The 12,260-nt window shown below is 35.8% G+C and overlaps 1 protein-coding gene across 5 annotated transcripts in view; it reads right to left on the reverse strand.

The window, feature by feature from the left end:
* Positions 1-6,601: 6,601 nt before the first annotated feature.
* Positions 6,602-12,260, reverse strand: part of SSBP2 (single stranded DNA binding protein 2) — a 236,039-nt gene continuing 230,380 nt past the window's right edge. For all 5 annotated transcript variants that reach the window (XM_054578555.1, XM_054578553.1, XM_054578552.1 and 2 more), the window contains one exon: positions 6,602-8,988. In XM_054578555.1, coding sequence (XP_054434530.1) covers positions 8,959-8,988 — 30 coding nt within the window. In that variant the 3' untranslated portion in view covers positions 6,602-8,958. The remainder of the gene's footprint in view (positions 8,989-12,260) is intronic.

Here is a 12,260-nt window from a genome sequence, read left to right on the forward strand (position 1 = left end):
CAATATTGAGATTTTGGTTATGGTGTGATTTTGTGAAGAGAATTATCTTAGAAATACTGGCAGTGAATTTACTAATCCACCTGTAGTACAAATTACTTATGGCTCCTATGTTGGTTTTAATTCAGTTATTTATTCAGTTCAATAAATGTCTTATTAGTGATTGTTATACTGAGCATTTCAATTTTTCCTTTCCTCCCTCCCTTCCTCCCTCCTACTTCCCTCCCTTCCTCCCTTTCTTTCTTTTTATTTTGAGAATACATTACTAAAGCTGGAGGCAGTGAAACAAGGAAGGGCCTAGATCAGAAGCAGCAACAGGAGAGAGAGCTCAGCGGGGCTGCACGGGCTCCTTAGCAATGCAATGGGAAGGAAGCGAGCCAAGGCCGGGCTGCTGTCAGCTCACTGGGAAGTCAGAGGAAAGAAGGCCTGGGAGTCAGGTTCGGGGGTCAGCCCAGGGTGAGCTGTCGCTGCCCATTGCTCCCCTGGTGGCAAGTTTTGTGGGGACACTGAAGAGTTTAGGAGAGAGAAAATTCACTCCTAAAGAAGATTCGAGGGGGCGTGCCCCAAGCGGGGCGGGGGGTGGGGGTGGGGGGGCGTGCACCTGAGCACTTCAATTTTGAATCTGGATATTTGTTTGAGAAGGAAACTAATGTAAAAGTTGCATTACATTACAAAATGTACTATTTTGTACTACTTAGAAATCGTTCCAGGAAAGTTCTTAGTCCTTTGAGAAGTCCCATGGTGACATTGATCTGCAATTGACAGTATTTCTATTTTCATTTAACACATTCATATATGGCTTATATTTTTTTAAAGTGTTAATTGGATTTTCGTTTTTCAAATGGTATAAGTTTAGCTCTGTGGGGACTTTTCATTAATTCAAAAAGTGTACCTAGGTAACTACTTCTCAAATAAAGATGAAGTAAATATACGAAAATTTGGGTAATAGTTGTTCATTGTAATAGCATGCTGAGTTCTCAAAATTAAAATTCACACCACTGTCAATGATTAATCATGTGTCCTGTTAAAACAATTTTAAGACTATTAAGTGTGTGCACTATCCCTTCCATCATAAGTGAACGATGACTTATTTGATGGATGAAAAAATGGTGTGCACCACAGGAGACTATGTAGAGAATATATTTGACTTTCCAATTCTTAAAACTTTCTCTGAAAAATATTTACATAGATGAGCAATACTGAGTTCTTTTATACAACCTATACTAATATATGTTGTATGTGATAGCTGAGATTATACTATGAGCACATTTAAAAGCAATTTTGTTCACACATGACTAGATATCAAGTTTTTTCCCTATTACCATCAAGAATTACAATCTGTCAGATGCAAAGACACAGTCTTGTGAGGAAAATCTGAGACCACTGTACTCTGAGAAATGTTGCTACAGCCAAGCAAAGTCCAACATGAAGGGAAGCTTTGAAAACTAAGTGAGAAAACTACATATTTATATGTATAATGTGTATTGGCTCTAGATTTTTCCAAAGAGTGACACCATATTTCTCATCAGAAAATTTGCGTAAGGAATAAACTTCTGTAATTTTTAAATTTATTTTATGCCTCTTTTAGGATAAATGGTTTCTTTACTTTTAAGAATACACTGAACTATGAGGACAAGCTCTTGATTATTCACCGTGTTTGGGGCTGGGGTTGCAAACTAACCCCTTCCCTTCGTTTTGGACTCTCGCATTGCCATCTCAGTCACCCAGAGGAGGCAAGGGGGAATTCAACTATTTCTGCTGGCTTTCCTTTATCTCTGCTGCTCTTGCCCCAAATCTGCGTAATACTGCTGCCATTAATAACCATTTTTACACCATTTAGAAATAGTTCCAGCAAAATTCTTAGTTATATGACTTCTGCTTGTTTTAAATCCAGGGACCCTTCAGCTGCCTTGCCACCTACACTCCATTTCCCAGAAATATAGACACCTTTGCCTGATGCATTACTTGCGGTAGGTAACCTTTGGCTCAATAAGGTACCTGGACATTGAGATTTACAGTGTTTTCTTTTCTAATCACTATGTACAAATGTGCTGCATCACTGAACTAGAAGACCCCATTTGGATCAAAACCATAACTAGAAATACCTAACACTTAAATATCTTAAATACTGTGAAATCAGTATTTGAAAAACTGACATACATTTAATTGATATCTAGGATGAACTCTTATTTAAAATTATAGACCTTGCTCCTCCTATATTGTTTCAATATATTTAAAATAAGATAATAAAAAATCTGAACAGTTCACCCATTTCTCACACTCCCGCCTCTTGCAACCACTGATGTTCTCCTTATCTATGTCCTTTTCTAAAATGATTCTACATATGAGAGAGATCATACAGTATTTGTCTTTCTATGTCTGACATATTTCACTTATATTCTCACTTATCCACTGAGTGGTATGAGGAACACTACATCAGAATCTTCATTTGGGCGACGATGAGCTGACAAACCTGTGTACAAGTCATCCGAAAGGTGAGTGGGCCGGAGGAGAAGCATAGTTTTGCATCAATTATCTGCATAATTGCGTTAGATACCCACATTATGTGTACCTATTTGGAATAAAATACCAACATTTTATCCATTCACAGATTATCTGTTTTCTAATAACATTAGTTATTTTTTGGTATTCAAAGTTTAGTTATCTGACCACACACAGCCAACCACTCATCATAGCCTTTTCTTAAATGCATATAAATTCTTTTATATTGCAGACTCTTGGTGTTTATATAATGCAGAATGTCTCTTTCAATTAAATATACAGATGTCCACATTAGTTATGTTTTGATTTACCATTCAGAAAATACAGAGTGAGGCAAAAGTAGGTTTATATTCATTTGTATGGAAAATACAACAATTACTACAAGAATAATCTGTTTAATGTACTCACAACTGTAAATCTTCTTTTGCCCCACCCTGTATTTATGCTAGCTTCGTATGAACCATTCCCTTTACTTTTTCAATAAGTACTAAAGCAGAAGCTAACAACTAAATGAAAAAGGTAGAAACTAAACAAAAGTTGTATTTTAAAATGAAATGTGAAAACATGTGCCAAATTAAGAAACACTTATGTACATATTTATGGCAACTTTCCCCATTACACGAATAGCTCAGATATTTGTACAAAAACATTAAGTCATAAATCCACTTGAGAATAAATGTAACAATGGACATGTAGAACAGGTGCACGTGCACATGCACACAGATGCTAAATTTACAAAATGCGTCAGGTAACTGGTAGCCATGATTGAATTAAGAGTACTGAGTCATCCCAGGTTCCAATTATATTTGCACACACATTGTACATTTAGAAAAACCTTACAAATAATCCTATTTTTCCAGGAAGACCTTTATAGGTAACAATTTAACACATATAGTAAGAAAACATCTCAAATTCATATAATCACAATGAGATAAATTAAACAGTTTATAAGCTGATGGCTATTATGAATAAAGAATTCACAATACTTTTCCATTTTTCATGTTTGACACAATAGCATGTCCTTTATTCATTCTAACATAGTTACTGTTAAGCTTTTTAATTGTATTAATGTAAGGAAAGTAAAACATTTTGAAATATGATCCAATAGAAAGCCAGACATACACACATTTTAAACAGTAGTTTATACTAAGGAAATTTCTAATTTAAAGAAATTGCTAAACTTAAAATATGTAAACCAGACAGATTATTTGACTTGTTGTTTCCTAATAAGTAGATGGCGAATTATATTTCATTGAGCAATTTTACCATGACACGATGGAAACTGAGTTGACAACGTATTATACTGTGTTCTGAGAACACTGTAAGGGATCCGAATTGCACTTTCTTGGCAATGTACTAAGGTCATTTGGGGAAAGTAAGAAAGTGGGATAAAGTTGTAATATGAACTGGGAATATACCTTTTATATATTTTTTTCTAGGAATATTAACACTCACCTTTGTCATGTTAACTGCACAGTTTATTTTAAAAATGAAATGCTAAATATTCCTAGGAACAGATTATAACATTTCAGTGACTGGGATAATCAAAATGAGTCCAATTTATCCTGGAGACAGTAAATCCACAAAGAGGGAAGACACAAACTGTAATTCTCTATGTGAAAAGAGTCCCACTTTAAAATTTACAGTATCTACAGAGAGTACTGTATTTAGTTTGTAAGGATGTAGACAGCAAAAATATTCACATTAAGCTACTTACAGAAATTGTTTCTTTTATTCAGGAAGACCAATTACACTAAGTTAACAGGGAAAACTTAACAGAGGAAATTCTGTTTAGGAGACTTATTCAACTGAGAGTTTCTTTTTTAGAATATAGTTTAGAAGAGTAATTAGAGAGGTCTCAGGTGCTTTTCATCTGTAGGTCATCTCTTTCAATACGAATTACAGTTCCGTGGGTAATGGTGAAATAAATTGATAATGTCAGTTCTATTTATTGTAAACAAATGTCAGCATCAAAAAAACTATACATAGGCCCTGTCTGGGTAGCTTTGTTGTTTGGAGTATTGTCCCCATATGCCAAGGTTGTGGGTTCAATCCCCAGTCAGGGCACATAAGAGAAGCAATCAATGAATGCATAAGTAAGTGGAACAACAAATCGATGTCTCTCTTTTCATAAAATCAATAAATAAAAATTAAAAAAAACTATATGTAATTATTGCATGATTCCTGGCAGTGAAGGAACCAACAATTAAACGATCATTTATGCTCTTACCTTCAGATGCAGCACCTTCATAAGGAGGCCTAATGTGGATACGCTAACGGGGGTATGTTAAAGGTGGGCATAGGCGATCCATCTACTTATGTCTTGCACTACTCTTTTCAACCCAAATCACTTTCATCACCTACTTTGCCAGTGAAATAAAAAGCATTCAAAGGAAAGAATTATGTCTAATAGTAACCAGTTATGTTATAATATAATGTAAATCATAGTGGGAGTGTTTTGTGAGCAAACTTCACACCACCACCCTCAACACACCTGTGCGCACACACACCTATAGTATGTAAAATGGAAGTGTATTCATAGTGGTTCACCATTCTTTCTCTTACTTTCCCCATATTTCTCAAGGTATGATTCACAGACCCAGGGAGCCCCTCACAACAGGTACTACACGCAAACACAACTCTGGCTCCTCAGAGTGAACAGGCAACTTACTTCACTTACAGGGAGGTTAAGATAAAGGACTAATCCATTTTTTGGAAAACACTTTTGGCAACTTTTCCCGCTCCATATTGAACCTCTCCCACACTATACACGCCTGCACTACTTTTATCAGTTAGTGTTTTTATGGGAAGAGAATTATAGCACATTAACACATAAAAATGAAGGAAAAACCAGTGTCAAAATACCATCCTGCTTTGCAAAGTGAAGTAGCTGTGATTGTGACACTGTTTCTAATTAACAGTAATAATCAAGGAATGTAAATTGCAGTGATTTCTCCTGGGAAAACTATATACTATATGAAGAAGAAAATTGCAAGGGCTGAGGAGGTAAAAAAGGTTCAGTCTGTGTCTTATTTCTACTGGAGAGTGCAGGGACTGGGGGCGCGGGGCGGGCGGCAGGGAGAAAGCCAAAGCAGAAATGAGCCAAGGCATCATAGTGGGGAGGACTAGAGCAAACTTTCTGCCAGGGAGCAGTTCTGGATGCTTTGCTAAATGGTTCCAGAATGACAATGTGAAGAAATGGTATGGACAGATGTAGAGCTTCCTCATGTCCCAAACTGAACTCCTTTATTTCATTGGCTGTCTTTTAAACTATAGGAAGTAGTGGTAACTGAATGGTCCTATGAAATGCAACAGAGTCCAGATATGTCAGAGAATCATAAAAATAGAATTAGAAGTTTCTCTATTTTATTCCTAGAAAGAAAGCGGTGTTTTGGGATCTTTCCATGGCTCAGGGAACAACATTAATGTATTAATCTTTGGCAGCAGAGAAATCTTAACCTCATATTCTTAGTGTGTAATTCCTATTCATTAGCAACTGAGTCTAAGCTGAACACTTGAAAAGGAGCACAAAGGTTCACCCATCGAATGCGTGGTGTATTACCAGATCAATGGCCCTCCATAGCCTTTGTTCTGAGGCCAACTTTACTATAAGAAAGACAGCTAGTTATAAATATACATACCTTAGAAAGAATTTGATGTGTCTTCAACTATGTGAGTTAGGCCGAATGCAAAGCAGAGTAATGAGAAGTAATGTTTTCATCTATTACTTATTTTCACATTTCATATGTTCAAGGTAGGCAAGAATTGCTGATATTATTACTGTGGGGTGAAATATGTAAAAATAACGCAGGAACAGGTGTTTCATATCAAGTCCAAACAAATGCGTGGATGGAGATGAAAAACATGAGAGAAAAGATTAAGTGATCTTAGTATAAGAGAAAAGGAGAGGGTTTAAATGATTCAAACCTAAACAAAAATTAATATACAGATATACTATCCTCCATTTGGTATACAAGAACATTATTTTATATTAAAATTAAGTATCCTTATTTTCTGATTTTCTTAAATATAATTTTCTTCTTAAAAATAAATTTTCAACTATTTCAAGAATTTAAAAAATTTGAAATAGCTATTTTAACCTGGGTTCCAAGAGAGAAAAATGAATAAATACTTATGATGAGTTGATTGCTATTTCTTGAAAAAAATCAAATTTTACTTTTTTTGACCAAATAGGCTAGAAATAATGGGACCCATATTGCTATTCGTATTCCAATATTACCCCTAACATAAAGGCCAAGTAAAATAAGGTTCACGAGTCTTTGTGATAATAAGAAACAATACCTTCGTAGAAGGCAAATAAAAGAAATTCAAGATCAGTAACAATAAAGACTCAACCAAACATTTGAAAATTCTAGATTAAGCTTCACCACAGGACTGTCAATGTTCACACAGTTATCACAGACAGTGAAAGGTAAACTTGTTCTCAGTCGATTTATGTGTCAGTACAAAGTGTCATCTTCAGGTTACCTTAGCTTGAGTTAAAGATCTTTTAGTTCGAATTCTCCAGGAAAGTTCTTGAAAGCTTGAAGCTGTTCTCCAGTGCGCAGTCCTAGATTCCAACACACTATCTGATTAATGGTGACTCATTGGATTAGAATTTGAATCTGGAACATAAATTTAATTCAGCCTAACTTCTTCACTTCTACAGTTCTGCCCAGCATCCCTGTCACGCACAGGCAAAATCTTTATTTTCATAAGGAATAAATCATTACAAATTTGAGAGAAATAAGTCACCTGGGATCAGAAACTAGCAAATATACCGCCAAATTTTCATGTTAGAGACCATAAGCCTAAGGAAAGGAGTCCTCTTACCTGATATTAAACAAAGCTTTTCAAAAAGTCTTTGCAGTTTGGAAATATAGTTGATGTTTATCAATGGCCATATGCATCACAATTTTAACAAGAAATGATCACCAACTTATCTTTTAGAGTCTACAATTAAAGTTGTCACACTTTCGTATTATGATTTTGCAGTTTGTATGTACAATTACACACAAAACCTCCAAAATATCTGGAAGGTGCCACAGAGCAAGGGGCTTTCATAAGAAAAGTGGTTTAAAAAATTGTTTTTTCTAACATTTAGTCATTTTATTTCTGAACAGTTACACATGTAGATTAAGCCTGCTGAAGTCAATGGCCAAATGAAATGCAGTTACGCTAAACGATTTCCCTCTGAATAAAAGTTCTACACCGTGGGAAGAGAGCAGGTGCTCTGCTGCCAGGAGAAAGGTATGCGCAGACGGGACCGTCACCAGCCACTTCTGCTGCTAGTGAGCAGGACACCTGGCTAGAAAGGCAACGCTCCAGAGCCCCTTGGCTGTGGTAAAAACTCTTCCTCCTTGTGATGAAAGTCTCAGTATTTGAATGCATCTTCTTTGCAATGTCTATGTGAAAATGTTCACAAGAAGAATAAAAATCAGATATCACTTCATATTGGTATGTTTTAAAAATTTACCTTTAGTTTTCCTGGTGAGAAGTGACAAATTCAAGCAAATGGTTTTCTTATTACTCCTGGCCTTTATCATGTTAAAGAGAAAATATGTTGCTAAAAATATGACAAGCCCTGTCACTTTATTGCTATGGTCTAAGTAATTGATGTTAATTAATAATTTTCTGTATAATCTAAGACAGACAAATCAAAAATTCCACCTAAAGCAGTTATTGAAGGAATATACTGTTAGGTTCCAGTTAGACTTCTGTTGAAGTATTTTTTTAAAACAAAGGGTACAAAAATATTTTCACTGAAGGTAGCTGAGAAATTGTTTGATTTGACATAAGATGAGGACACAGTTTCTCTTCTTTTTCTTCTTTTTTTTTTTTGAGACAGTACACTTTGTGATTCACAGGGTAACGTGCATCAGACGCAATTTAATGAAAGCTCTCAAATAAGCAATTTTATTCCTATCCATGATTGCAGACATTTACAAAACCATAACATCTGAGTTCACCTTAAAAAATAACTTATATAAAGCAGTGATATACACAGCACAAAATAGTTGAGGGAGGGGCAGGAGCAACTTTTAATAATTAAAATGTAAACGTGAAAAAAAGGATGGAATAAAAGTCCCTACTTATTTCTACTTAAGATGTCATGTGATAATATTTTACAATGTCCTGTGGGTCAATGTATGCATGTGTATATGTCCATATAACATACACATATACAATACATTCTCTTTCCCACACATATACATACACAGATAATTATTTGCAGTTCATTTTAGGGCAATTCTAATATGCCGCTCCGTACAGTTGTTTGAATCACGTTTGGACCCGCTTTCTTCACAAAATAGGGGAGAGAGCAGGAAATAAAAATGTTGGTTTGGTGTGACTGAGATTCCTTTGTTTAACTGTACACTGTGATGAATAATTTTCTTCCCTAGTAGTTCTGTGAAGGGCTGACTCACTGTGGTTTTCATGAGGAGACTTGGTAATGGATCACACACTCATTGTCATGCTAGGGGAGTACTAGAAAGAAAGAAGAATCCATATTTTAACAACAATTCTTTTACAGACAACTAATGTTCTTCATGGTAAACAAAGTAACTGTGAATTTTAATGTCTTATAATCTTTTACACTCAAGCTTTTAACCTCATACAACATAAAAATAAACTATAAAAAGAGTACTGGCTTAGTCCTGGAATTTTTACATTTCCTCTGGAGAGTAACCAGCTACCTGGACTTAGGTGGATGGTAATTACCCAGTCCCTTGGCCTTTTCCTTCCAGCCAGATGTATGTTTCATGGGCATTTGTTCCAACTTGGGGAAATCCAGCCCAAGGTTGAATCATATTAAATAAGTATGAGGGAGAGTTTTGCTATGTATTAGCTATGTAAACTTGGGAGGTTACTTAACATTTCTGTGCTTCAGCTTCATCTATAAAATAGGTTTAATAATAGCAACCACTTTAAAGGGGTTTTGGGAAGATTAAATACATAATCCTTAAAACCATGTATGTATTGAATACACAGAAAGTGCTCAGTAAATATTTGATAATAGTGTAAGGGAAACAAAACAAACCAGAAAACTATTCCTAGCTGGCCCTAAGAAGTTATCATTAAAGCATTTAGAACAATTACGAGTCTAGCTACACTTAAGCATATGAACATCTTTCCCTAATCCAATCTCAATCCATAATCTTTTCTGGGTCGAGGTAGGGCATGGTTGTTATGTAACTTGTCAGTTTGATGAGGGTGACACTTGGTAAAAGATGAGGCTTCCAGAAATTTGGAAGTAGACTCAAAAATGATTGAAAGGGGAACCAAGAGGAATTATTTGAATAATTATGCCAATTTCACCTCATATTCTTGAGGGACAGACTATAACAGAAAAGTTCTACAGCAACAGTATCCAATGGAACTGTCTTCAATGATGGACATGTTTTAAGGCTGTGCTGTTCAACATGGAAGCCACTGGCTACATGTTGCTACTGAGCACATGATATGTAGCTTGTACCACTGAGGAACTAAAATTTTAGTGTTATTTAATTTACTTAAGTTTAAAAACGCCATATAGCTAGTGGCCACCATTTTGGACAGCACAGTTCTAGATCCTCTGACGTGAGGGGAGCAGAATCCCAAAGGGCAGTGGTCTCCAGAGAAGAGCGTTTCTAGATTAAAATATACATGTGGACCCTGTATTCTATCCATGTTTTATTCAGGGACTTACGAGGACCAGGGCAAAAGGGAATTCCTTTTAACATGCTAATACAGATTGTGCCTCATGGAAAGAGGCAGAGAGACTCAAGGGGATTGGTCCAAGGCTGTAGGGACTTAACCTGGAAAAGTGATGATCCTGGGAAAGGGAGCATAAACTTTTAAAAAAGGGAGCAGATGGGACAGAATGAAGTAAATTCCACATGGGCTGAGGTATTGCAGCAACCAGAAATGAGGTAAAAGGTATGTACTTAGATAAAGATGGATTTATTAAAATAGAGAAAACAAGATTTCTCCAAGGAAGATCACAGGGCAACAATGGCTCAGCTGGCAGAAGTCTGGGCAGAAAGTTATTAGGCATAAATCTGGGGCTCAAATAAAAAAAATGTATTGATCCTGAATAAAGGTGGATGACTAGGCCTGAAAACAGGCCACTGAATGACGGGGGGGACTGTTAATCATTTACACACAGGTCAAATCAAGAAAAATCTACTGGTTAGTCGCTTAGCCTCAAATTTCCTTTCAATGTAAGAAAGCCAAGCTATATATGTTACTGATTCTACATGTTGTATTACAGTGAGTAGGGTGATTTAAAAAAAAGACTGCAGAGAAGAGAAGAGGGATTCAGTTTGACAGAAAACTTCTCCCCTTTACCCGTGATAGTGGCAGCAAAACAGCAAAGCAAATAAAAACCAAAAACCAGTGACAATCATGAACAAGGACTGATGACATGGAGCTCACCCCGACCCTGGGCTGGAAGGTGGATATACTCCCTATTTCAACAGTAGATACCACACAAATCTCCCATTGTAAATAATGACAGCAAGCTTCGGTGAGTTATCCACAGCTTTTGATGAAACAGAAGTATAGTTCTGTAACTGACTTTCAGGGGTAAGACTAAACAAGAGGAAAATATATGGATAGCAAGGTTTTATTAAAAGTAGAAAAATTTAGAGAATATGGAAAAATTGGCACAGAAAAATTTATGCTTTCTATAGCTACTGTTATTTACAATAAGAATCAGTGATCTGAACAGTGTTATCCAATAGAACTTTCTGGGTCATGCATGTGTTTTCTGTGTTGCCCAATCCAATAGCTATTAGCCACACGTCTACTGAATGCTTACTATGTAGCTAGTGCAATGTCGGAGTGAAATTTGGGGTGCATTTAATTGTAATTAATTTAAATTTGAATAACAGCCAGATCAATCATTATTTTGAGACAATGATTGTAGTGGGTATATCTTGCCAATAATCTAAAAATAGTAAAAGAAACTAGAGCATTTCAGAAAGAAATTCTAAGGAAATGTCTGAAAAATATTTTCTGGAGAAGTCATAATGAACCTCAGAGACCATCTCACTTAATGCACACGCTAAATCATTGGGGTTTTAAAAATTCTCGAATCTTTTTTTCATAGGATTATTCCAGTTCATGCACATGTCATGGATGTCATGTAATGTTAGGGGAGACAATTATAGATACATTATAGTCTTCATTCTAATAAATACTGTTAAAGGTATGGGAATATGTAAATAAACATGTGCACATTCTCTGCCTGTCAAGCATGTTTGTTGGTTGCTACCATCTCCTCAACACTGGCAATTGTTAAGATTTTTAACCTGTAACATTTCAAATGTTTACAGAAAAATGAAAACTTGTTACAGATTCACTGGGAAGTCATGAAAGCGAGGCTTGTCCAGGGAGAAAACTAAGTGGAAAAAATGAAGTACAATAAGAGAGAAAATAGGGTTAGCTTCAGTCCGAAAGGAAGCAGCTGCTCCAAGTCATATAACTCAGAAAAATGAGCAAGCATTTAATAATATTTAATGTTTGACTAGTGCAAGGAACTGTAAGATGATGCTCTACAGGTATTTGGTGCAGTGTAATAGATTGTACTGATATGTGAATGTCTCCATAAGCAATGTACTGTTTGCACTGGTAAGGCTACCACCCGCTGATCTGCTTCTGCCTTTATTGAAAATGTTTCACTGCATAAAATTAAGGGACATCACACAATTTCTAGAACAACTCACACAATGCGCATGTAAAAAGAAATTTTGCTATTGGTTACTATTCTTCAGAGT

The sequence above is a fragment of the Pteronotus mesoamericanus genome, unplaced genomic scaffold, assembly GCF_021234165.1.
Source record: "Pteronotus mesoamericanus isolate MK-2021 breed Mesoamerican mustached bat unplaced genomic scaffold, CSHL_Meso_final contig_50, whole genome shotgun sequence".
NCBI classification, from domain to species: domain Eukaryota; kingdom Metazoa; phylum Chordata; class Mammalia; order Chiroptera; family Mormoopidae; genus Pteronotus; species Pteronotus mesoamericanus.